The sequence below is a fragment of the Lichenostomus cassidix genome, chromosome 2 (genome assembly GCF_008360975.1).
Source record: "Lichenostomus cassidix isolate B80296 chromosome 2, HeHo_3.0, whole genome shotgun sequence".
Taxonomy (NCBI): Eukaryota; Metazoa; Chordata; class Aves; order Passeriformes; family Meliphagidae; genus Lichenostomus; species Lichenostomus cassidix.
In genome coordinates this window covers 71,212,438-71,239,392 of record NC_139482.1, presented here as the reverse complement: position 1 = coordinate 71,239,392, position 26,955 = coordinate 71,212,438, and the positions used below count along the sequence as shown (strand labels likewise).

The 26,955-nt window shown below is 38.3% G+C and overlaps 1 protein-coding gene across 3 annotated transcripts in view; it reads right to left on the bottom strand.

Moving 5' to 3' along the window:
• Nucleotides 1-69: 69 nt before the first annotated feature.
• Nucleotides 70-26,955, bottom strand: part of DROSHA (drosha ribonuclease III) — a 71,849-nt gene continuing 44,963 nt past the window's right edge. For all 3 annotated transcript variants that reach the window (XM_085052096.1, XM_085052093.1, XM_085052094.1), the window contains 14 exons: nucleotides 26,411-26,471; nucleotides 24,460-24,519; nucleotides 22,426-22,525; nucleotides 19,812-19,914; nucleotides 16,785-16,855; nucleotides 15,663-15,707; nucleotides 12,729-12,886; nucleotides 11,065-11,170; nucleotides 7,558-7,699; nucleotides 6,507-6,589; nucleotides 6,290-6,393; nucleotides 4,249-4,341; nucleotides 3,396-3,442; nucleotides 70-502 (listed from right to left, as the gene is read on the bottom strand). In XM_085052096.1, coding sequence (XP_084908222.1) covers nucleotides 372-502; nucleotides 3,396-3,442; nucleotides 4,249-4,341; nucleotides 6,290-6,393; nucleotides 6,507-6,589; nucleotides 7,558-7,699; nucleotides 11,065-11,170; nucleotides 12,729-12,886; nucleotides 15,663-15,707; nucleotides 16,785-16,855; nucleotides 19,812-19,914; nucleotides 22,426-22,525; nucleotides 24,460-24,519; nucleotides 26,411-26,471 — 1,304 coding nt within the window. In that variant the 3' untranslated portion in view covers nucleotides 70-371. The remainder of the gene's footprint in view (nucleotides 503-3,395; nucleotides 3,443-4,248; nucleotides 4,342-6,289; nucleotides 6,394-6,506; nucleotides 6,590-7,557; nucleotides 7,700-11,064; nucleotides 11,171-12,728; nucleotides 12,887-15,662; nucleotides 15,708-16,784; nucleotides 16,856-19,811; nucleotides 19,915-22,425; nucleotides 22,526-24,459; nucleotides 24,520-26,410; nucleotides 26,472-26,955) is intronic.

Below are 26,955 nucleotides of genomic sequence, written 5' to 3'. Positions count from 1 at the left end.
AATTTTGCTGGTCACTGACAAAACAGCACTTAGACATAGGAGACAATTGTTAAACAGCTTTTCCTCCTATTAGCTTTTGAAATTAATACTTTATTACTTCATACAGGACAGTAAAAATAATAAAAATAATCAACAACTTTTCATAAAAATTAAAAGGATTTAACCCCAAATCTTTTTAAAAAGCCAAACTTAAAACCAAACTAAAGGAATACTATATTTGCACTCACTTTCTAAGGAGGAGATTACAATTTTCTTTTTGATATCAACAGGCACTCTTCATTCATCATCTGCAAGAAACTAGGTTAAGTCTCCATAGGCCACAGTCAGAGTTATTAAGTAAGTAAATATGCCACTGCTTCTGTGCCCTCCTTTTATTTCCTTGCTTCTTCAGTCTCCTCTGGCTCTCTCTCTTGATGCTCTCTTTCCCACCTCAATTCTTTCAACTCTTGTCTGTACTTCCGTTCAATGAACCGTTTCTGATGGGCCATCTGGGGAAAGTTATCTGACACAAGGAGAAATATTTTACATTAATAAACAAACTGGTAACAGAGAAAGCTTCAGCTAATTTTGTTTGAAACTTTGATGTTGTTAGAGGTAGGGGGGGATAACATTGTTACCATTTTAACTCATTTATTTCTTATAATACATAGTAAACCAGGACTGTGTTGTAAGACTTTGGTTTCTTTATGATTTCTTTACATCTGTTTCCCCTGCTACAAAGCACTTTCAAATCTAATACACTCACAAAAATAAAATATAAAATCCTGGTATAGCACCACGGCCAGGTATTACCTGGATTTTACATTCTGTTCCCTTAGCAACAGGTGGTCGATACTGAAAAATGAATGTGAAACTACTGTCAATGCTGTCAGGGTTTTTTGTCTTATTCTCACTCCAGAAAGTATGAGCCACTGGTTCCAAGCATTGTACATATGTTTTCATTATTTTTATTATTGTTTTAGACCATGTAAAATCAACTACATACCCCACATTATGGCAGGGCTCCTAATGGGAAAGTAATAGTGTAGCAAGCTGGAATGCAGTAAAATCTGTTCCTAAAAAAGTTAATGCTTGGCTGTGTACCAGAAGACTGCCTCAGTGTAGTCTAAGAGCATGGATGAGTGAAGACTGCCTAAAACAGACTGGACAAGGCAGAGGTGATGGAGAAATAGCTGGGGAGATGGATGCTTCTGCTTCTAGGCATTTGTCCATTGGCAGATACATTGTACACATTAGAATTGAGGCTGTAAAAATAGCTTATATAACTGAACAGAACTGCTCTCACTTTAGTGCACTGCTCACAGAATGTGATGTTTTCTGCATGACCAGGGTGCTGACATTCCAATGTGTCTGTGCTGGGGAGACCTGGAGACCTGCATCCCCCAGCCAGCCAGAATGCAAAGGGGTGGCAGAGTATGTGACAGGCTGCAGTTGGTGGCAAATCCTGCTGAGATCACACAAAGCTCTGGGATCAGCACTGGCCACCTATCCACTCTGAGATAAATGCAAAAGGTTGCTACACTGACCTTTAAAAAAAGCCATAAACAAATTTGGTAGATGTCTCGACAAAGTACTGCCCTCTCTCTCAATGGCTATTGAGAGAGAATTCAGCTGAGGCTTCTCAGGGAGGAGTACCTTGGCACCAAGCTTTTTCCTCCTTTTTCTGGATCCCAGGCAGCATGGATTCTCAGCTAGAGAATATGCTGTAGAAGCCTCATAAACTGCAGGAGTTTGTGGTAGAGCAGAATAACTTTCTACTGCTTTGTTTTATTGGCCAGTGAAATTTGTGCCCTTTATTATATATACTACAGGAATAAAAGGTTTATTCATCAGTTATTTACAACTTGGGCATAGGAAAGTATATTTATTTAAACCAGAAAGCAATCTAAACAAAATTGGTTTTAAATTGCTGTTGTTTTTAAAAACACTAGTGCTTTCTTTAATGGAGTTCTGGGATATTTTGTTGCTCGTGTGCCCCATAAAATGAAAATCAGATTTTCAGCACTGTGCCTGTAACGTGATTCTTTAAGAACTCAGCTCGGTAGCAACCTGTTCTAATATGTTTAGGATGGTAAGAAGGAAATTCATCATGGCTATCATACAAATAGGTATATGAAAACTACTTTCACTTGAAGTTAACTACTTATATGTTAAAAAAATCCCAACAAACAAACCACAAACAACTCCAATCCACAACCATATACATAATTGAACAGGTGCCCTTAAGGGTTGTGTAACCTCCATCTCTAAAGGTAATCAAAACTTGACTGGCAAGGCACACAGAAACTAACTTTGAAAGTTGTCTCTGTTTTGAAGGGCAACAGGAGCACAGACCTCTAGAGGTCTATGGTATTTAAACAAATCTGTATGTCAGAAGAAAGCTGTGAAGTCCTTGGATTGATAGGCCATGAAACTCACAGCTCTCTTGAGTGGCGATACTGTCACAAGAAAATTCGCTCGAACAAAACTTCAGTAACATCTTGCAGATACTCAGCAGAGAAGGGAAGTTACATTTTTCTACTTGTCAAATTTACTGGTGGTGAGAAGTATATGCTTAGCAGATGGATATAAAAACTTATCTGAACTACATAGATTCATTGCCTTCTGATATTTTTAAGCTCTTGAATTTCCAGATGCAGAGATAACAGATTAAAAACCTTTGCCATCTGAGAACTGCATGTGTTCCCTTCGAATGAAATGCAAAAAATGGACTTCCCATATTCTTCTCAATAGAGAATTTTTGCTGCACAAAATGCTTGTAATCTATTTACTTACAGGTCATCCTGTAAGTAACACCTGGCACTAACTCAACAGACCAAAGTTATTTCATAGAAGAAGCGTGCACGCACTCATTCATATCTGAGACTACATTTCAATGAAGGACAGCTCCCATGCTGGCTATGCAGCACATAATTTAGACAGATGTATACACATATCCTTGGATCTGCAGCTGATATTAGCCCTTCTTGACAGATAAATACCCATTTAAACAGTTGGGGATCTACCTGTTAGATTTTAACCTAGTCTACTGATAATCTGAGATAAAATTTTATTTTCTAAGGTTGCATTTTCCTCCTCACCTAAATTAAATGGTGAGACAACCAGAGTAGCAGAGACTATGCAGTCTTATCCCACTGCATACTTAAGCATAGAAAACCTCAATGAAACTTTATTGCACAGAGTTCCCTTGAAGTTGCATCCTTTGCAGCTGATCGACTCCCTTCAACTGCAACAAAACTGTCTTGAAATTACTAAGAAGAAATACCGCTGCTTAGAAGCTGACAGCACTCAGCATATGTGTTCTGTTCAAAACTTACCCCCCACAAAACCTGCACCTTGCCTCACTAAAGAACAAGGAAATAAAATACAAATTCTTTGTTGTCCCAATATCTTACATTTTTCAAGCGCGTCCATTGCAGCTCCCATTTCTGCTTGCTGAATACTGTGAAAGCCAAACAAAAACATGTTACATGAGATCTAAACTCTACAGAATAAACTGAAGTTTCTGACAAAGTGGAGCACTAGCTACTCTTTTGTAATGAAACTTTTTGGATAACCAGAAGCCAGTAATTCCCAGCATGTATGATACATCAGCCTCTCCCCAAATATGAGAGCAACAGAACTACAGCTCCAGTAGAATATTTTTAAACAACAAAATATTCTAGTTTATTCTTCTCTAAAGCATTTGCTTTTACTTGGGAGGAAAAAAGGAACAAAACCACAGGTGTGTAAATGCTAAAAAAAATAATATTTTTTTAACTGCTACCAGATTTGGTAGCATAAAATAAAATGACGGTGTTGGGTTTCATGGCTGAAGTCTGTGAACCCTTGGAACCATTCCAAAATGCCTAGAAGTAGTAACAGCAGGAAAAAAAAAATCCACAATCATGTTGCACTCTTAACTTGCCAGCGTAAATTGTACAATAATCCAGGAGCAAATCCCATAATGAAGATACTGTTTCCTGGAAGCTGTTCTACATTTGCTAGTCCAAGAGCCACAGATCTTCAAGTCTGAAAGCCACAAATATTTAGCATTGCTAGCCACCTTGAAGGCACGTTCACTAGAAAAGCTGAAGATCCAAAATTATACCAACATTGAACCCTTCAGGTATTCCTAACGCAGAAAGGTTTGAAGAAGGCTCTACAGCTTTCCTTTTCTAAGGCAAACCACACAACTGTCTATCTCCATGGCTAGTCATTTTGGACACCACCACACTCTAACACCATGTGATTAATTTTTTACTATACCTTGGACCTTTACCACATCCTATTCTTTCCCCTTTAAAGTAAACAGCCACTGTGTATGTCCTGGCATGAGAAGGTCCCACTGTCTGCAGGGTCCTGAAAGAAGAAATATTTTATTCAAGCAGGCAGTATTAAATAGATTACCAAGCTTTCAGTCTGGTCAATACATATAGTGCAATTAAAGCAAAACGTAGAGCAAGGGTTAAAGACGTCTGTATAGATCACATTAACCCAGAGATTACCAGAACAGTATTTATATTGAGCATATTTACTCCTCCAGGCTCACTCAGGAGCACCACATGAAAAGTAAAACTTTATTTAACCTATAAGCAAAAATGCAAACTATAACACAAAGTGTTCAAAAGCTGTGAAAACACTTGTAATAAAGTAATAAATTATGCATAGCTGTGCAACTGCAAATAAACACACCCATACAATTACGTGTGCACTAGAATTTTAGTCCCTGAGAGTTTTGCAGGTAGCAAGGTTATATAAGGATTTTATATTAGACACAGTAGCTCTCTGCACGCTGAATTATCACAGTACAAAGAAATTTTCCATCAGCTTTGAAAAGTTAGTTTGTCACAAAACAAACTTTCTATTTGACCTAAAGTCTAGGACATACATCAACAACCATCTAAAGGGGAAAAGGTAATTCCCTAGATGTGCAATGAATTGCTTCTTTTGCAGTTTCTTACTGCTGTCCCAAATCTCTCCCCACTTTCAGATGAAGCTCTGTCCGCTACCTTGTTCCTTTTTAGAAGGAGCACGAATTTCACATCAATTTTTAAAGTATCTAACTAAAGTACTCTATCTCGCTGTGCACTGTGACAAGAGCAAATAAAACTCACCCTAAAATTAAAAGCAATAGTACTGACTGCAGAGAAAGAGATAACCCCAAGAAAAGGAATTTAACAAGATAATAGGAAGATAACAGTGTATTACTAGGTCTGAGCTGTCCTATAAAAATCAATTTATCATCACAGCAAAACAAAACAAACATTTGGTACAAAAATGGGGAATTGTTTTCACTGTTACCATCCCCCTGACTCAGGACAAAGCTCTGAACCCTCACACAGAGACACAGGTGAGTCAGCCTGAAGAGGACTGGCTGCAGTGTTAAAGGGTAAAGTTTGTGTCACTGTCACTGAACTGCTACAATGCATTGGAAACCTTATTTCAGTACATGTGATAAATGCACTTAAGACTTTCATTCTTCATATCTTTTTGATATAATAATCCCAACAACACAAGTCTTGAACTTTCATAGCCTTTATCTCTTCTTTTGGGGTCTAACATTCACTCTTTCCTAAGTCAATTGAATGGATATGGATGCAATACACAGCCTAAGGTTTATTATTTACTGTCTCTTTGAAGCAGCTAGTACACTATTTTGCAACTGAAAGTGCAAAGGGAGATCTATCCCATCCAGCTTCAGGTATCTAACTGAGGTGTACAATTTGAAAGGTTCACTGCCCTGAGCTCTTTATCACTGGACAGGGGAACATTTGTGAGCTGAACTGCACAGCAAAAATGTCCTAAATTTGTGTTGCCCTTCAGTGCCTGACTATGGATGAGAAATAGTGCCTACAATCAGGAGGTGTAACACAAAGCATTACTATGTTTGCATAATAATGTCAAGAAACTTCATTCTGGTACTGAGAACAGAATAGAGATATCTTAACCTCACAGCAAAACAGTCATTTGTTTAACTCTTTCCATTTAATATTGTTATTCCTTACATTAAAAGAAAAACAAATATAGAATTATGCCAATTAAACACTCCAACATATTTTTTCTATTTTTCCCTTACAACTGTACATGTAAAAGGCTTACTAACTCTTCCTTGTCATGGCTTAAAACATCTGAACCTTAGAAAACACAAGTTCAGTATTTTCCACCTTCAGACAAAGAAAGACTAGAGGGCTTGGATAATAACAATGAAAACAAGCTATGAGAAAAATGAAGGGCGACTGATCACATCTTGCTCCATATACAAGGAAGATTTATAATTAGCTGGTATCCATAAGATGCCTGTTCTTACTTGTAAAGAGGAATGTCTGGCTCTTTTCCTTCTGTCCTGAGAGTCAAGCAGCACTGCTGAAGCTGAGATTTAGGATCATTCCAATCTTGATTTAAAATAAACTCCTGTAAGATGTTCACAAAGATGCTGTTATGACTGAGAGATTGTAGTAAGAGCCTCAAATGCAACAATGTGTTAAAACATAGTGGCAGGAAAGCAGGAAACAGACTGATCTTACCTTTAGCCGTGGAAAAAAGCAAACATTCATGAAAGTGTGAACATATTCCAAATCTTTATCAATGTACAGGGCAGCAATAAAGGCTGGGGGGAAAAAAAGGTACTGTCACTCATCCAAGGAGAACATTATTGGTTTGCACTTTCAGAAACAAGTATCTCTGAGTACTTTAAAGCCATATTCAATTACGCTTCACAGCAGTGATCCGATGAGGGTATTATCCTGCATACTCAGGAAAAAAAATCAAGTTGACCGAGAGATTAAGTGATTTACCCAAATCCACCCAGTCATTTAAAGTGCTAGAAACAACACTCTGCTCCTAATCTCGTATTTTAACCAGGAGACCATGGATACGTACAAATAAATCACTACTGGGTACCATAAAATAATTTAGATATAAATCACTCCTGTTTGTGTGCTATTTCCATTTGCTTAGAGGATTTTGCAAAAGCCAAGTGGTCTGAATGGCTCACAAAATGTATCAAAATATACAAGATAGGGATTTAACTTTCTTTGCTGAATATTTATCACTACTTCCACTTTCTTTGGAAAGTAGGTAGCACAAACTTCCAGAAATGGACTAAAATGAATTTCATTTCCATGTAGCCTTCCCTCTTGTAGAACAACCATTTTAAAATCTCCTAAAATACAGTCAAATGAACCAAAGAAATAATCACCTGCTGAAGGAACTACTTTGTCTTCCAATCGTGTCAAAAACATATTAATTAAACACTGAAACTGCTGTTAAATAGCTCAACTCAGAGTATAAGCTTTAACTTTGAAGACATGCTTTTGACCTGGTCATCACGCCCCTCAATTTCTAAGCCTTCAGCTCTCTATCTGCAATAATGTCTCCTTAATGCTTTCATACAGACTTCAAAAATCTAGGCTAGTCCTCAAAAACCTGGCTTTCAGAGGTATAGGCATAATTCATTTGGAAACCTGAACATGCATTTTTAATAGTGATTTAGGGGATTTCTAATGGCTTTCTTAAACAAGCCCCAAGGAAAAGGAAGTCATTAAGTACTAAGTTGTTATAACCAAATTAACTCACATTCCAAGAGATCAGCCAAAGTCTTAGTTCGAAGAGTTACAGGTCTTTTTGTCTTGTCATTAGTGATGGCAAACTCTTGCATACCCAGCTCTTCTGCCACCTTGGCCTGGGTCCTGTTGTTCACCAAAGAACTTCTCAACAGCTGCAACAGAGAGAAGTTCCATTCCATAGTAACAATTACCAAAGACAAGCTACAAGACGTAGGAGAGAGCTGGGGAGAAAAAGTTACTTTTATCCTTGTAGTTTCTCACCTCTCTCAGTTTACTGATGTTCTGTTTCAGGACACCTCCAGTGATTTCTAAAAACATAGTCCCTGTCATTCTATCTACTGGCGATTTTTCCTTCTGTTTCAATTCTTCTCAACAATCTTTATTTATTCTATGGACAAATTACTTCTGTATATACATCATGCATTTAAAATGCTTGTTTGTGAGCTTCTTTGCAATTTTATACCATCTTCATGAGTCCTGTACTTTTTCAGCTAATCTGCAGTTTTCTAGTTTAAGTAGTACACAGTTGTAAACATCTTTCTACATAAAGTAAACAATATTCTGGAGTCTATGGCGCAGTCTCCAGTGTCCACCAAATAATAAATAAATAAATAAACAGGTAGTGATTATGACAAATACTCATTAAAGAAAGATAGTTTAGTGCTTCAGAGCAAGCAGATGAGGAAGCTGCTCCACTTCTTTGGTCAGAGAAAAAAAATACACAGTTAGACAGCTTGTATGTACTATTTGCTCTGCTAGAAGGCAGCACAGCTGAGCCAATGCATTTTTCCTGTTTGTTTACTTTTTTGCTTTAAATGGAACAGGAAATGGAATAGGAGGTAGATAAGAAGTAAAGAATATCTCTCTTTTCCACTCCTTATGTGCAATCTAGAATAGAGATGCTGCACTCACATTTTTTTCTCTCTTTGTCTTCCATATCACATTTGTTCAGCTTATTACATCCAAGTTATATGCTACCTGGCTCCAGCACGTCAACTGAGCTTATGAAAAATCAAGATTTATTTGCTGCACTTGATACTTCATCTCTCACAACAGATAAATAAAGAATGGTATGTCCATAATTTGTTTGTCAATGATGTATGAAGCAGATACTCACAACCTGATCTTCATAAACTAGGCAGACTGAAGATAGCATTATTACCTGCCTCCCTAACCTTTGTTTAAACTCATTTTCTACTTGTTCTTTTCAAAATTATTTCCTTTTATGTCCTTATGATAAATAAACTGTACTTTCTCCAACAATATCCTAAGTACCATATGTAACCTACGAGACAGAAATGCAGTGTCCCATGACAAAAATCTGTTTCTTGTAATGGGAGAAGAAGGATTTACTTTGTTTTGTTTGCAGACTATTTATTTTGATGGGATCCGTAATCATGATTAGTAGTATCATAAAACAAAGAGATACATACACACTACCCAGTGAATTAGAGAGAGAAAAAAAAGTTATCCTTTTAGCACTGTGGTTATCAACTTGCTCTGCATTACAATTTGCCTCCTCTACAAGTGTGATCTGGCAAGAAACTCAATTCCTCTTAATGATACAGAGAAGACACAGTCACTGTGCCTTTCCAGCAGCTTTTTTAGAGTTAGTCTCTACTCGGGTAACACACAGCCTGCATCACTGCAGATGCTGTGACACATGACATGCTCAACTGGAGCTTGACTCTATTTACAAAGCAGCTTTTTTTTTTTAGTTCTTTCATCTTCACCCAGCATACTACCACTCATAACTGTACCAGAAGAATGTACTCGTAATCCAGTACTGGAGAAGCTGTATCTTCCAACCTCCAACAAAATGTCAACTTCTTTTTTGGAACATTATCTGGCTATCTCCAAGTATGTAGATGAGACTGCGTTCTCCTTTCTCTTTCTTAAATATAGTAAATTTACAGGCATCCCTCAGCAAGTAATCACTCCACACTGGAAAGCCACTGCATCGCCAGTCAAGTAGGACCTTTTACCACAATTGCACTTAACACAACAGACACCATTTAGCTGATGTTCTACTATTACTTCATATTTAAGTATGTTCTCAGATGACAGGAGAAAGAGCTTAGTGTTTGCTGTTTCTCTTCAGATTCCACTATATCAGTCTCCTTTCTCATATGTTTCATTTCACTTGTCCTTAAATCTAAAAACATTTTAAGATAATTTTCTTTTTCTCTGCATGCACATCTCCAGAGTTCTAATTTTATTTTAGGCATTGCCTGCTTCTTCATATCTTGATGTGTTTTCAGCATCCACTCCACTCTTAACTTTGCAGTTTTGCCTAAAAACCTGAAGTGTGCAACTTGTACTTGCCAATTCACTAATTGTTACATTAAGCAACACAGAGAATATTCAGAACCATTCTAATCATTCTTCTGAATATTTGCACCCATTAGTAGCACGATTTCATATTCTCCTGGCCAAATAATTCTTGCAAGATTTATCTTATAAAACCACGGATGCCTACATTCTTAAAAGTCATGTAGAAAGCAAAAAACCCCACCAGGTTTTGTATCTTGCCTCCTGAATGGTGCAGAAGAATCCATACAAATGTAACTGAAACTTAAGAAATGGTGAAGAAAAATTCAAGTTACTTTTGGTCACAGCATGTACTTTTCTTCTCTTGTAAACAGCTTTAGCCCCAAAGATCCAAAAATCATCCTCTTGATAACACATTGCCTGCTAGAGATTCAGCACTGCCATCCCTTTATTGATCTGAAGAAAGCACTCTAAAATTAGGCTATTTCCCAACTTTAACTAGAAAACTCGACTCACATTCCTGATATATGTATTGCTTTGTTGTTCAAGTAAACTAAAATAATTTAGTAAGCCCAAGAAAACTTCTTACTTGCAAACAAAGCCACAACTGTCCACCTGTAGTACTAAATGAACCAATCAGGAAAAAAACACATATACTACCACACTGTGTTTGAAGTACTGTAAATTGTTGAAAGATCCCCAAACTGAGTTGCCCAAAGTCCAGGTAAGAGAGGCTAAATGGCTACAGCAATCAACAACAGATGACTATAACTATAGTAAAATTAAATTCAAAAGCTACCACAGGAGCTCGAGATTGAAGACAAGAGGAAAACCAGACCAAAATAAATAGTAAAAACTTTCTATCAAGATGTGTACCTCTGCAAGTTCAACAGACTAGAAGTCAGGAATAAAAAAAAGTTTTTTGATACATCTATTTAAATAAATGGTTTAAGACACCCATTTTTAAACAAGAACTAGTCTTAGCCCTCAATTTCATTGCCGACACCTTTAAAATTTTTGATCCATTTCACAGACTGAACAGAAATTATTGCAGTGGGCTCATAAATCACCATTTTCTATTCATTGCAGTGCTCATGACTTAAAATTAACAAAGCCTTATTAAAAGCAGTGGTTGCTGAGGCTTCTTTTATTAATCAAACTCAGAATAATTCACTAGCTGTTCCGATAATTTCAGTCTCCATCCCACTCTTGCTCTTATGGAGAATATGATTGATGGCAGTCTCACCGTTAAGTGCCCTTCATGATGATCAGGGAAATGTATGAATAAATACTCTGTGGCTACCAACTGCATTATGGAGTCACCCAGGAATTCCATCCTCTGGTTGTGGCCTCTGAAAAATGAGACATCAATGCAGCAAAATCAATAAGCACTCAGTGAGGAAAAAACCAAAACCAGCATGCACACACAAATTAAAATGAAGAGTGATTTGAAAGTGAGCCTTGCTCATTTCCAAACACATTTAAGACAATTTTTCAGTGTTAATCAGGTGAGATGAAAACACAGCTCATTACTGTAGTAACACCAACTTTCAGGCAAAAAGCAAATTGGGATAGCTACAGATAAATGCAATCACGAGATCACAGATCACTGGCTAAATGAAGGAGAAGAGCAGTTTACATCAAATCTGTAATGGGATAAGATCTCTATCTCAAAATTGCTTTAAGAAAGTGAACTAAAGAATGTAGTGACTTCAACACAGAAAAATGTCTGTCCATTCGCAATAAAGAAAAGGATCAGGGTTTAGACTCACAAGATCCTGGAGAGGGTAACCACTCATACGAAGTTTAACAAGGACATGATTCTCTGTCTGGGACAAGGCAACTCTGGTTGTGTGTACAGCATGGGGAATGAGAGGCTGGAGAGCAGCACTGTGGAAAGGGCCTGGTGGTCCTGGTCAATGGCAAGTTGAATCTAAGCCAGGAAAGCCAAGCCTGTCCTGAGGGGCATCAGGCACAGCATTGCCAGCCAGGCAAGGGAGGGGATTGTCCTGCTCTGCTCTGCACTGGGGCAGCCTCACCTCCAGTGCTGGGGGCAGTTTTGGGTGCCACAACATAAAGACAATATTAAGCTATTAGAGAGCATCCAAAAGAGGGCAATGAAAATGGTGAAGAGTCTGGAGAGGAAGCCATATGAGGAGTGGCTGAGGTCACTTGGCCTGTTCAGCCTGGAGGAGACTGAGGGGAGACCTCATTGCAGAGGGGAAGTGGAGGCACAGGCACCAATCTCTTCACTTTCATGACCAGAGACAGGGCTCAAGGAAACAGCATGAAGCTGAATCAGGCAAGGTTTAGATTGGATATCAGGAAAAGGTTTTTCACCCAGAAGGTGGTGGAACACTGGAAAGGCTCCCCAGGGAAGTGGTCACAGCACCAAGCCTGTCCAAGTTCACGCAGTATGGGGACAACACTCTTGGGCACATGGTGTAATTCCTGGGGTGTCCTAGAGGTTGGACTTGATGATCCTGATGGGGCACTTCCAACTCAGTATATTCTACAATTCTGTTTTCTTGAAAACAGGGCCTGGCAGCTTTGCAAGCAACAGAACACAAAGGCTGTGCCTGGACCAAAAATCATAATTCTTTTCTCTTCTCAAATGTACCTCCAGGTGTTTTGCTACTGTCTCAGGACTGATGAACAAGTATCAGTGATGCAGAAAGCTCAAAATAAACACCAGGATAGGTCCCCAACATCTTCTATAGTCTTTCCCAAGGTATTCACTACTGCCTACTGTCAGAGATGGGATATTGAGCCAGGTGGGCTTGTGAACATAGCTGCTCCATTCCCTTACAGACAACAGATGTAACATAGTTTGTTTACAAACAAGACAATCTGGAATACTCTAACAGAAGGGCCAACAGAGCCACATGAGGACTCTTGCTGTGTACTCACAGAGTCAGATGGTTAAAGCCTACTGTCCTCAGAGTGAATGCACGTGCCAGAAGCCGAACATGAGTAAAGATGACTCCAATTGCCTCCTCAAACTCCGTAAGCTTCTGAAGAACTGGAGAGGTCTCAATGAGTTGCCTATCGGTATTGGACTCCTGAAGCTGCAAGAAAAATGAAGTGCAAGTAATGACCAACTCAGACTGCTGCAGAAATTCTCAGTGAAAAGCAAGCCTTCTCTAAGCCAAGGGCAAAGAATACAATGAACAAGTTCTGTGGACAGTTGAACTGAGAAAACCAAGTCTCCTCTGCCTTTTGGTCTTGGATAATTACCACTCACAGAAAAGATGAGCTCTGATGTATGCTTTTTTTAACAGCTGAAGCATTTAAACAAATCCCTTACACATCTCTACAAGTGGATGACATGTAATACAAACTTTCACAAAACATGTATAATTGTACATGTCTGCATTTTCTAACATTATCATGTTGTTTGCAACTGAGCAACAGACTAAAAAATTATTTGAAGGGGGTTGGCAAACTGACAGCATATCAAGATGAGACACAACCCAAATAAATTTCTCTCAATTTCCTTCAGTATCAAAAATCAAGAATAAATACTTTGTATATGAAATTCAAAAGGGCACCCTAACACAAGAAAATTAAAAATTATTGCTCTGGATCAGTATCTTTTCTTATCAGTTTATTGTCTGGTGTCCTTGATGTGGTGACACTGTTAAATGCTTTTGTGGAGCTGGGAAATAGCTTAAGCATTTCTTCCAGCCCCTCTGAGTATCTCTTTGGTATAGTAACACCTCAGAGAAGTAATCATCCAGAAGAGGACACCTAAAACAAAAGGAAGAATAACCACAGCTTTTTGAACTGGCATGAAGGTGATTTTGTGTTGCTGTCTGCCCTTTTTCTATTAATTGATTACATTCAATTTGTCTTTTTTCTGTACTGAGCTTTCAGCTCACATTTTCATAGAGCTATATGTCCTCGCACCAAAATCCCACACTTGGATGACAATGATCATTTTGGAGCTCAGCTGCATGTGGAGCTGAGACTGCTTTTTGCTTCCTCATGCACAGCCCTTATTATTTACCTACACAGAATTTCCTCTGCTTTAACTCCACAGTGAGTCACCCTTGCGTTCTCACAACCAGAGTGCAATTCTTCAGTCTGCTGTTGTCCCTGCTATCTGGAATAATTTGGTATTGTCAAGAAACTGCCACCTCACTGCTCATCCTCCTCCCTAAGCTGTCGATGAGAACAGCCTGTACTTTAGCAAAGATCCCCAGGGAAATCTGCCAGTGATCACCATTCCTTGCAAGATGTGGTCACTTCACTCCTGTTCTGCATTTCTTATGTTTCAGCTATTCCGTTAAATCTTGTAGGGCCTGACAGTTTTCACTGGGGTTGCTTCTTTTGACTGCTTCTTAAAGAAAAAAAAAAAGTAAAAGCCTTTCCTGACTTTCTTTCCAACAGCCTCTCAGGAAACCCAGCAAACAGTATCATCTGCATTACCACATGCTTTTTGTCTCCTAAAATTTCCTATTCATTTGTGAGGCAGCACTTGTCTTTGCATGTTGACTATTTCTAAAGACTCCATATTTATTCAGATGACCACTAATTATTTTTTCATAACCATTTCTACATACTTGGCTACTGCCAAATACACAGAACTAAAGGTCTGTTACTCTGTTACCCAGAGCTTTTTTTTATTAATTGAGATTTCATTTGGTATATTGTTCCAGTGGCTTTCAGTAATTTTTAAAATGCCATTTTTCAGGCTAGCTGTGCCCAAAGGCCAGCCTGAGCAGCTTGTGCTTCACTTGCTGGTAAACCATCTAGGATGGTTTTGGGATATGGAAAAAAAAATGTCATCACACAAGTTAAGGTAGTAGCAAGAAACTACAAGCTTCATACACTGACTGTCACCAATCTCTAAGCAAAGTCCAAGTCTTTTTTGTGAGAGCAGAGATTAAAAGGTTAAAGTAAGAGAAAAGAAAGAAATTCAGAGAACAATCTTCTTTGGAGCTTGTGCCGCTATGCAGGATAGCTGGTGCTGAATCTCAGAAGATTATCTTCCTATTAAGAGTCTTTTGTATTTACCCAGAGGCATGTGGTTGTAAAAATTCTTCATATGCACTGGTTTGTTGCTGAAGATTTTGGCTATGAATCCATTGCTGTCCTAGCAGCACCCCTGCACACTCCTGCTTGCACTGAAGACAAGGAGCTACAGTGCAGAGAGGCTCTGCAACTTGCTCTACATCTGCCCCAGAATTCAGTCAGGGAGCAAGGACTGGGAAATCATTCTCCAAGCTTCCAGCCTCATAAACTGACAACTTGAGAACCTGTATACTTTGATACATGGAGGATAAGTTAGCCTTCAGACACCTTCATAATTTTAGTGTTTACGTGGTAGTAAAGCTACTGGAATCACTGAAACAACCACACTATTATTGCAGACACACACACACACACACACACACACAATCAAAAGAGAATCAAATCAAAACTCTTATGGCATTCAGTTGATGTGCCTTCCTAATATTAAAGTTTTCAGTCCTAATTTCAGGTTAAGAAAATATGTACATAGATTGTTTTTGCACCCTTTTCCCCCAACTTAGAGAAGACGAACAAGAAGCTGTCAAAATGTTACCTCTCATTGGATTTATTGTATAGCCACAGTTATATAACAAAAAAGAGCCAAGGAAAGGTGAATGATTAATTCTCAGAGAGGAAGAAACTCACTACTTATTTAAAAAAAAACAACCAAACAAATCTCAAACCAAACATAAAGGAACACATATATATTTTCCTCTTGCTACTTTTTAGCACAATTTCTGAGATGTCATCACAATGGAAACCTATGGAAAAGCATCCCTGAAAATAAAAAAGAGCTGTGAAATTTATTACAGAAAGGGATACACTTACTTGGAGTGGGTGTAGTGGATAATTAAGCCATACATCCCGCAGGTCCTGCAAACATTGAGAGATGCCTTTAATGCTCAAGGGAGTCATTTAACAAATTCCATAGTACTAAATAAAATGTCATTACTTGAAATACTGAACTATTTCAGATGCTGACTCTGCTTATTGCAAATTCAATAGTGCTGGCAAACTAATTTTTAAAATCGTGTATTTGCTGTTCAAACTGCCTGTAGTTCTCCCAATTAGCTTGTGTCAAAGAGGTGGAAAAATCCTTGAACCACATAAAAAGTGGTTAAAGGAAGAAAAAGATTTGTTTAAGCCTCAGGACTAACTTTATTTGCAAGTACTCCTCAGTAGCAAGTTTGACTTCACCAAAGGCAAGGACTGAAAAAGAAATAAAAAAAAAAAACTGCTTATTTTAGTCTATTTCATAAAGCCTTCCTTCACTACAGCCACTAAGCAGCCAATAAACGCTGAGTTACAACAGGCTTCCAAATACTTTTATTTCTAATAAGCTTTGTCATTTCACAGACTCAGAGGAAGGAAAATACTATAAAATTTACCCTCTCACCACTGCCCTGCATGCTGTCCCAGCAGTGGGTACTTCCCTCCACCATTATACATCACATGTTCTACCCAGCAGCCACCTAAGATACAGCCTGATCCATTCTTGCATACTGTAATTATGCAACTGGGAAAATGTTGAATGAAACACTCTCTTTACCAAATATGTGTTCAAAGCTTTTAGGGTAGGAAGATTTAACTGATCAGTAAACAGTAATAGTTGCTCTACATGTACATCATTCATTCCCTCAGAGCCTGATGCCTGGATCCACAGCACCCATTTCTGTTGTTAGAACAGCACTTTGAATGGAAGCTGTCAGGTTTCCCACACCACTCACCCTTCCCTACCTAAGCCAAGTAACCCAGAGCACACTTGAGAAAACACCATAATTTTTTTGCCTGAACCAGTATAGCTTGCTGTCCTAATTCAATTTCCAGGAACTGCACACAACAGGTGTAGTATATTCTGTTCATTTGTGATCCTAAAGTAAAACAATGGACAAGAAAGTACATCAAGTTATTTTTTGAACTGGAAATCAAATCATATAAGTACATAAATACCTTCTCATTGAAGAGCAAACGTCCAAATAATTGTTTGGCTTCTTCTAGGCTTCCCTCTAGATAAACAGCTCCTACATGAGGAGACCAATATATCAAAGGTCAATAATGCAATTAGTACTTAGAAAATTACTAAGCACAGGAGAGTGAAAGATCTTGGACTTCTTCATCTCCAACATAGTCATTTTTAAAAGCATGCTTTCTGTAGCAACACCTATTTTTGGAGCAATTTAAAGCATGTTAAACACCAGCATGAATCAACAGTCCGAAAATTCAAAGAAAAGCCTGAAATAATTGTATTGGTGATAAAAAATGATACATCCAAAGAGCAAAGTTTAAACAAATTAGCCTAGAAGAAATATATTTCCGAAAGTACTTTCCAGTAAACAGCTAACTACACAATTCTACTGGTTTCATCAGGGATAGAATTAATTTTCTTCTCAGTGACTGGTACAGGGCTATGTTTTGGATTTGGGCTGAATACAGGGTTGATAATGGAGATGTTTTTGTTATTGTTGAGCAGGACTTACACAGAGCCAAGGCCTTTGCTGCTCTTCATACAGACATTGTGGTGAGGAGACTGGGAGTGCCTGGGAGGTTGGGAGGAGACACTGCCAGGATAGGTGACCCCAAATGACCAAATGGATATTTCAGACCATGTGGCATCATGCTCAGTTTACTAATTGCAGCAAAGAAGGAGGAAGGGAGTATGTTCGGAGTGATGGTGTTTGTCTTCCCAAGTCACTGGTACGTGTGACAGGGCCCAGCTTTCCTGGAGATGGCTGAACACCTGCCTGCCTATGGGAAGCAGTGAAATCATTCCTCGTTTTGCTTTGCTTTTGCTTTCCCTGTTAAACTGTCTTTATCTCAATCCATGACTTTCCCATCGTTTACCCTTCCAATTCTCTCCCCAGTCCTGCTGGTGGGGGAGTGAGCAAGTGGCTGCGTGGGGCTTGGCTGCTGGCTGAGGATAAACCACAACAATAATATCTGCAGATCAGGAAACCCATGAAATACATTTCAATTACTAGCAAATAATTGCTCTTTATTCTGTATGTTCAACAAGATTACACTCTGCATATAAACAACATGTCAGGACTATTGCAAAGCTCAAGGTCTTTGTGGTATCACAATAATTTATTATCTGAACTGCACCTCTGCACGTCTCAGTTTCTGGAGATAATGTTTGGTTGTTTTTTTTAAGTTCACACAAAGCCCTCACTAGCCCTCTCCACATGACCATCAGTAACAAGCTCTGCAAATCTTGTATTAACATATTATATTTTTGGATGTACCATATATGCTCTATATCTGCACAGGCACTTCTTAAATTCAGTATCCACATTTTGTCCTTTGATACACTTGAAAAGAGGGCTTCTGAAAATCTCAAACTAGTTATTGTAAGCATCAAAACAAATGGAATACACAGCTACATCAAGAACACAGAGAAAGGGAGTGCATGTTCCCGCACACAGGAAGAACATGATTTGCCTTGAGTATCCTTTTCTCTTTCCTTTTAATTCCTCACTAGGTCCATTACTTTGTTTGGACTCTTTGGACAACAGTTTGGGGGTTTTTAAGAGGAATATTCTGAGAGCACAGAATTTCTAACAAGTCCTAGGCAGCCTGGTTGTACTTCTGTTTTTTATTTTCATCACAGGGAATAAGCACCAGACTCTGTAAAAGAGTCTGAAGTAGGAGTTCCAGACCCCACATATACTTTCATAGTCCCTTACTAAGCTCCCAGATTTTAGTTACAGCACTGACAAAATCTTATTGCTCGATTAACTTTCTGAAGAACTTTGTATTGGAGGTTAAACAGTGAGACTGCTCTCTCAGCAAATCTCAGTGCTTGCCAAATAGTTCTCATCACTACATCCAAGACAAGCTGAAGCCGATGAACAAAGACACAGATACATATCTAGTGTTCCTCTTATGTTTGCTTTTTATTTTTAAATTAAAGATCAAAGCATTCATGGAAAGCAAAATAGAGTTAAAAAGAAAACTCTTATTTCTTGATAAGAGAAAATGCAATCTGGCCCAAGGCAGAATGCACAGAACTGTTGACATCTAAGCCAACTATGATCTATTTTTCAAAGCAGGACAAAATGCTTTAGGAGCTTGTGTAGTACTAAAGACCTGGATCAGGGCTAAACCATTCCCATAGCTAGTTACTTGTACAGTACATTTGGATGAATATGAAATCACACCAGTGAGATTTAGTTTGCTTTTGTGTACTCAAACAAGTAAAGGTTCATAAAAATATGCTATTCAAAATAGAGCTAATGCAGATCTAATCAGTGAAATTTCCACTCTCCTGCTTGGTAACTGTGGTCAGGCCCTGATTTCTTCTGCAACATAAACCTATAGACCAGTGCAGCCACTCACTAATCAGCATCTTAGTGCCCAACAGCAAATTTGGCACAACTCTCCTTCATCCTCAGCTAGGGGGTAGATCTGTAACTCCAGCCACAGCATTTTGCCATGCTTTTTATTGCTATGAAAAATGCAAAGACTAAAACATATTTACTTTGCAAATTCACAGATGGCTAGTGGGGCACAGAGGAAGTAGTCTGGTGACTCAGTTGGGCGTGCCTGGTGCATACAGATAGCTACAGATTAAAATTCAGGGCTGAGGTTGCAGGTCTGTTCAAGCACTACTGGAAGCAGTGAACCTGCTCATCTTGTGCCAGGCCACAGTGACTGAACTGCTCCCCTCAGACAGGTGGCAGGTGTCAGGCTACAGTGGCAGAGGAGAGGTGGAGTTCTGCAGTGACATGAAACGACTTCACCTTCAGCGTGTGGGAGCCAGGATATGGAAGATGAGATTTTCATGGTAGTACTACACACTCATTGTGTTTACAAGTGTGGCATATGGGCAGGAGAGTGGAAAAGACGAAGATGTAAAAAGCCTTACTACTGCCTACTAATGCTAGCACTATTCAACAGGCCCACATCTCCTCCACCACAGTTAATATGGCATGAGACATGTACAAAACATAACTGCACACAAAAACACCAACACTTTACCTATCAGGGCTTCAAAGCAGTTGGCCATGGCATGGCGGAGATCCGATTCCCTGCAAAGGTCTGGACCATGAGCATAGAGCATGAATCGTTCCAGTTCCAGCTTCTGCAAAATATGTACCATAAAACCATGGCTTTAGAAGTACAAGAGTATCAGTTTAGTCACTAAAGTTCAATTACACTGTTACCATGCAGACACTAGGTTTGAAGGAAGTGTGAAGCTTTTCTCCATAGTTTCAGTTCAGACATATGCTAAAATTAAAAAAAATCTTATGTTTATCAGAGGTGAGCAACTAGAGTGTGATACCATGTTAAAACTAGAATTACCAAAGCAAAACCTCAAGGGAAGCCAGATCAAAACAATACTGGTAAATTTCAGGAATGAGTTCAAGAGAAGGTCCAAGAGAGTGACAGAAAAATAGCCTGATACTGTCTGGATGGTGCAATGCATAGTGTTTCTTGCTGGTAGTTTGCCCTCATGTGATTAGCCTTCAGAGATGCCAAAGGGACATTCTAACGGAGCGGAGTTAACGCTGAGGAAAAAGACTTTGCCTACAAGAAGAAGCTGAAGTAGAACAGTGAGGAATCGGAACTCTGATAGACACAATCCATTGAACATCTGGCTTTTTCCTCTAAGACCATCAACAGGAGGTAGCCTCTGGGCACTGCAGGAGAAGGATGGTATTTTAATCTGCAGTGCCACCTAGCTTCCTTCTTCTTTTTAAAAGTGCATCATTAACATTCATCTGTTGCCTGAACTATAGTTCTGCTTGCCAGTCAAAATCTCAGGTAATAAGTCAGATATTTTCTATAATATATGATAATTCTGCTATAGAAATGCAGGCAAAAGCTACTAGATTCTCTTTACATATTCATCTTTTTGACACAAAACCATTATTGAGATTTTTAAAGAAGAGATTTGTGCATTTCGCAAGTTTGTACGAGAATAGGCTTTTCCCAGCTGGGTGTAAGTTTCTACTGATTAATTCCTTGTTAACTTTCAACTTCATCCTCCTAGAGTATATTTAAGAGGTAAAGCTGAAGACTAAGTTGTTTGAAGTGTGTGGTTTAGACGCGTTTCAATTGCCAAAAAAGCGTTTTCCATTTTCAATGAATGGCAGCCTATTCCCTGCTCCAGAACACTGTGAATTACCACTTACAAGGTTCCATCACACTTTATAATGCACAATTGAGTACTTGTTAGAGTCAACATTAGAGTAGAACATTAATTGTTTTATATAAAATTTAAACAACTTCTATTCATTGTTTGGTCTTCAATTATTAACATAGCATTCCACCAGTTCAAGAGACATTGAGAAGCTGAAAACTATATTAAGTAAACTGAATGCAACATGACACTGCAGGGGATGAAACCAGGAACATCATAAAAGACACACAAGAGGAACAAAGGATAAGTTGGGAAACTGGGAATATACAGATATCAAGCATTTACAGCTGTATCTAATATAAATACAGTTTTTAAAAAATTGCAATAAAAATTTCAAAAATTGTCCATGTACAATGATAAAGGCTGTGAATGGACTTGAAGAATATATGAGCTTTCTTGATGCATGTTTAAAAATAGTATAATGAATTCAAATGTTAGGCAATACCATAGCTGTAAACAAAGCCCTGATTTGAAATGTTTCAATCAATTCATGCTTATCTAAATTACTAAAGAAAGATGTGGAAGAAAAAAATTATTGTGTTCACTGCCTACCCTATGCCAAAACCATGACATGTTAGAAATCCTGCAGTTTTTGCCAAAATGTTAAGATTGGATATGTTTGTTTAAAGCATTGTGTGATTACAGAGAGAGAAGGTTAAAAGAGCAACTTGAAAACTATCAGCAGCACACAGGGGACAGTGTGTACACTGTGCTGCATAATCAATTACATCAGCACGTTTCAGACTGTTTCTTTAAAAAAAACCTAACAAAATCAAGAATTAATAAGGGAATACCTATCTATTAAAGAACAGATATTTCATCAACTTTCTGTATCATAACACCACACACCAGTATCACATACAGAAATATATAAAGCTCTGTCATTCACAGAACCAAATTAAATAAAATTCTAAGGCATCTCAATTTTTCCTATGAGATAACACAACCCTTCTCCAAAACCCTGTTCAGCATACTTCTCTCTGACAGTCTACATTGGACCTGAAAATAACCACATAGATTACGGAGCAGATAAAATTCCCCCCCACACATTTTTTCTCCTGTTGCCATGTTCACCCTACATATTCTATCAGAAATTCCTCTTATAAACAACTAGTTTGATTCTTTTTGTTCAATAAAGTTCTACTGTGAGCTTCATTACTTGTGCAAATTAAAGGCAAATATAGGCACACCTTCAACACAGGCTAAAAACTTATCTTTATACCTGCAAAAACCACTTTTCCCAAATGCATGCTTTGGAGAAACCACTAAGTCCCCCTTTATTTTTAAAGTCTACTTTTGAACTGAAAAGGGTTCCTGCATCCCAAGTCTTGTACACAAAACACAGCAAAGAAACTGATGTTCAAAGCAGGCAGCTCCCCGAAGAAGCAGTCCAGACACTCACAGTATTCTACCTATGGATGTCTAACACATAAACATCCAGAACTGTACCTTAGCCAGCATGGCCAGGTGCTGGTTCTGTACGATGGCAGTGCGGTACGTAGCTAACCCTCCTTCCTCCAGAGTGGGAAACAGGTAGTATAAGTGGACACTGGCAAAACAAAAAGCAAATCAGATGCTGTCAGCATTTGATTAAAGATGAACCACATACACCTCTAGAGAGCTCTGCCTTTCCCTCAGACCCTAGTGGGTAATACAGGTCTCTTCCCAAAGTGAAATTCAGCTTGAAGCAAGGTAAAATACAAACATTCAAACAAATCCCAATCCCATCTGATGGGATAGCACTGGCAGCAGAGGAGGAAGAGTGATGTTTCTCTCCTGGGCAGCACATAATGTCTAAATCCCTACCAAAACCTGCAGTTCCCTCATCTCAGGTTTCTGTCTGTTAGCAGCAGAGGGTTCAGCACGGTTGACACCTAGAGGATGCTGAGGAATAAAGCACAAGGGAAGCCTTAGCCTTAAGAAACTCTGGGCTGCTGCTACACAGTGCTTTCAGGTCATGCTGCTGCCAACAGGATCTCTCTATGTTTATACAAGTTTCTTAGAGTACTTTAACAGATACTAATGGAGACCAAGAACAGAACCCAACAACCTGTATGTATCAAATGTGTGAAGTCATTATACCACCAAAAAGAAATAAGAATCACAGGCTTTCAACAGCCTTTAATGGCATCTCTCATCATGCTAGGAAGATACTTCATAAAACAGAAACGAAACAAAACAAATAATTCACTGATCCAATCAAGATCTGAGTTATGAAAAAATTATTCTGGATACGTTCATATATGGCGATCTAACCCATGTCAAAAAAAGTTAACACTTAGACAGTTTTCAACATTCCACAATTAAGGCACTGTATGGCACTGATTATTAAAATATTTTATTAACCCAGGACACAAGGAGAAATATGCAGGTGGATGTAAGATTATTTAAGGACAAAACTGCTATAAAACTTAGAGGCAATCTAATCAAGCATTGTAATTCAAAACAGCAGACACCTGAAATTAAGAGAGGTAGGAAAAAAAAGCCTGACTTAAATAGGTGCTTACATGCTCTATTGAACAGAAATTGAGTTTTTTTTTTTCTGAATCGAGACAAAATTTAGCTCAGAAAGTGAACCAATGGTTGATGAACAATGACAATGAAAAATGCAAGACATTTTAATCAGCAAGTCTTCCATCGGATCAGCCTGTACTGTTGTATGAGAGAAAAGGCCAGGAGTTTTAAGGGCACTGGAGACCTTTATAGGGTAATAGTTTTTAATATCATGTAGCTAATGGCTAGTAGAGCACAGAGATATAAAGGCAGTTTTGTTGTTCATATAACAAACTGGCTTAAAGAGCAAATTAACAGTAAACAAGACTACTCCCCTATTAAAAACCGTAGAACAAAGCAGGTGAAAATAGATTATCATCTTTATATTGTGCAACCTGTTTGCCTCTACTGCTCAGGTAAGATAGAACAATGGAGATAACTAATAATACACCTGTATTGTTCACTGATTTCAAAATACTCAGTCCAGAACTGAAACAATTTTTGGTGAACCATGGTTTTTTTCATTACTTCTGAATAAATTACATTTGTGCTTAACTATTTCAGCTGTTATGGAAGCTACAGCCCTAATAACTGCAAGTACAGGAACTGTAACATATTCAACATTACCCATAAGTGCTTCTCCCCTGCAACTAGAGAAAAAGAACTCATTGAAACAAAATGGCATGCCAGGAAAAATATATTTCTTTTAAAAAAAGGGTAAAAAGTTCAGCTTGTCTGTTGCTGAATAATCTCTAACCCAAATCAATTTAAAATTGCACTTCATCAAACAGAAACTCTAGCTCCTTATTTTGTAATCTTTCTTGTTTATCAACACCACTGAAAGAATTTTCAAGAGAGTTGTGTGCAGGTCTAAATATCAGGTAGGACTGCAAACACACACACTCACAGTAGATACTGAAAAGTTCAAGAAATAAAACACTATAATAATAACACACAAGTGTGAGAACTGTTGAAGAATTCCCCATTTACCTCGTTAAGAACTCCACCACAGCATCTCCCAGAAATTCTAAACGTTCATTGTGGTTAATCCTGAAAAAGGCATTTTAAAGTTCACCATGAGCTAAGCGACACACGCTGGTTATTTACACAACACAATTAAAATAAAAAAAAATCAGAGTTGATCGCTGATCAGTCATGACAGTCATTTTTGCAACCTCCCCCATCCTCTCTGGGTTACAATCCTTTCTAAAACAGAGTAACAACTATGTGAGTCATGAAACTCAGGACTGACACCACCACCTTTGACATTTCCATATGTTCTGTTCTGAGCTATTGTCAGAGCTTCACAACACGGGGAAAGGAAACAGGACTGCTGCCTGGAACTGAAGTCAGGTTCCTTTGTCCATCAGAGGGCACCAGGTGATTGAAACAAAGAGCCTGTTCTGAGCCTTGTGCATGCAACTAGGGAGCTCTACCTAATGAACAACACCCGCAGGGCAGGACAGCCCTGCAGCAGGTTGTTGGTATGGCAGAGGGAGGAAGAATTTGGATTTTTCATAGCACTTTAAATGCCTTCTTTTCTGTAACTTCCTCTGAGCCCAAAAGAAAAAATGGCTGTACAACATGCCATTAAGTTATTAGAATCTTTTATCTCCTATGTTTTCTTTTATCACTGCTCCTGATTTACCCCTGTTTTGCATAAGTTCTATTTCCTTCAAGCTGTCTGCCTGCTTATATATTCAAAGGACTAAGAGGGCAAGCAGCTGAAAAAGAGTGTGAGTTTGTCTTCAAATACATACAAAGTTCTGCTCTATTTATCAAAGCAAGTAAGCAGCACCATTTCTGATTTCACACAATTGTAACAGAAACAAGGCCATTGACACAGGATTTTTTTCCTTTTTTTTTTTTAAACCCAGAAGATCCTTGTCAAGTGTTTGGCAGCTGTTATAGTAATTTTCACTCCCCCAACAATTATATAATTAGTGTAATTTCTGAAATAGCAGGTCTTTGTTATGGGCTGAAAGAACTGAAGTCCCTCTGCTGTGTAAAACAACAGTGTATGGGCAATCTACAACTCTGTGTAGCACCATAACTGAAAACACAGATCTCTCAGAAAGGGAACATTGTATTTTTGTGTTATTTCACGAGAATTAATGCAAATTAGCCTTATGTCTTGTTATCTTAAGAGGGCTGAAATGAGCTTGAAGAGAAAAGGGCATGGTCTAGCTAAAACAGTACTTAGGGAACAGTCCAACAATAATTTATGCAGAATTCAATTTCTCCTATTCCTGAGCTTCTTCCAAGGTGATGGCTCTTAAAAGGTCTGGCTACAGCACTAGCTAACTAAAATACACACTGCCATCTAGTTCATGCATTAAGGAGATTTCACAAGCATTAGCCTTCTGAGCTTTGTTTATTCAACTTCAGCTAAATATGGTGTCTGTGGCTATAAACCACATCTTATATTTATATGCACAGAATTCTTAGTGGTCATTTAAGGATTACTGCATTACAACATTAATGGTTTTTGCATCTGTCTTTAAATTGGAACAGTAAATCAGCAAAGCCCATGTTCAGCACCACACTCCTGTTAACAAGGTGCCATGCCAGGAAGGTACTCCTGTGAGAAAGTATGATGAAGAATCCAATTTATAGCACGGATAACAACAACAACAAATCTTATTTTTTATTCTGCAGAAAGAAAAAGGTAGCCTTTTAGTCCTCCTCATTTCAGGGATCAACAAAAATGATAGAATTATCTGTTAAAACCTTCCTCAGACATTTTCTGCAGGCATGACCAAACATTTACTATGTCACTGCTAATGGAGGTTCAGCACACCTTCATAATATAAAATTCAATTCAAAATGACTTTTCACTTCAACTATTTGCCAAAGCTGTTGCTGACAGTAAGTTGGTTGTTTCTATTAAATACCTCCCTCTGCAGCAGCTTCCCAGCTTGCAAACAACTATTTTCATTACCTGGAAGGAGCTGGATCATCCTGTCCCAAACGGGACATAATATTTATCAGGGTGTTTATCCCTAGAAACATAAACAATGCACTATTAAGTAAACATCCACTAATTCACTTTGAATAAATGTAGAAAGCAATTATTCAAAATGTTACTTTGTAATTGCTGTACCCATGGTTATCCTGTTATTTACAGGGTTTATTACACCCAGTATAATCCTTACAGATGCTCTCTGCCTAACTGACCGCAGTCCTATTACAACAGTATTGAATTTTTGCATTCAGGGAGCCAGATAAATACCACCTTTGCAGGAAAAGGACATTCCAAACATCACATAAACAATAAACAATTTACTTCATTACCACTGAATATACTTTAAGGGGATGAGGAATATTGTGCAGCAGACAGACCACATGTTCACATTAATAAGACCTTTTTACAAAATATACTTCAGTTTGCTCACCATGTCGAGCAGCAAATTAAGAAAACAGTACTTGCCAAGAATCAAAGAAAATACGTCCTCCCATTTATTACCCTTGCTCTTCTCAGCTCTT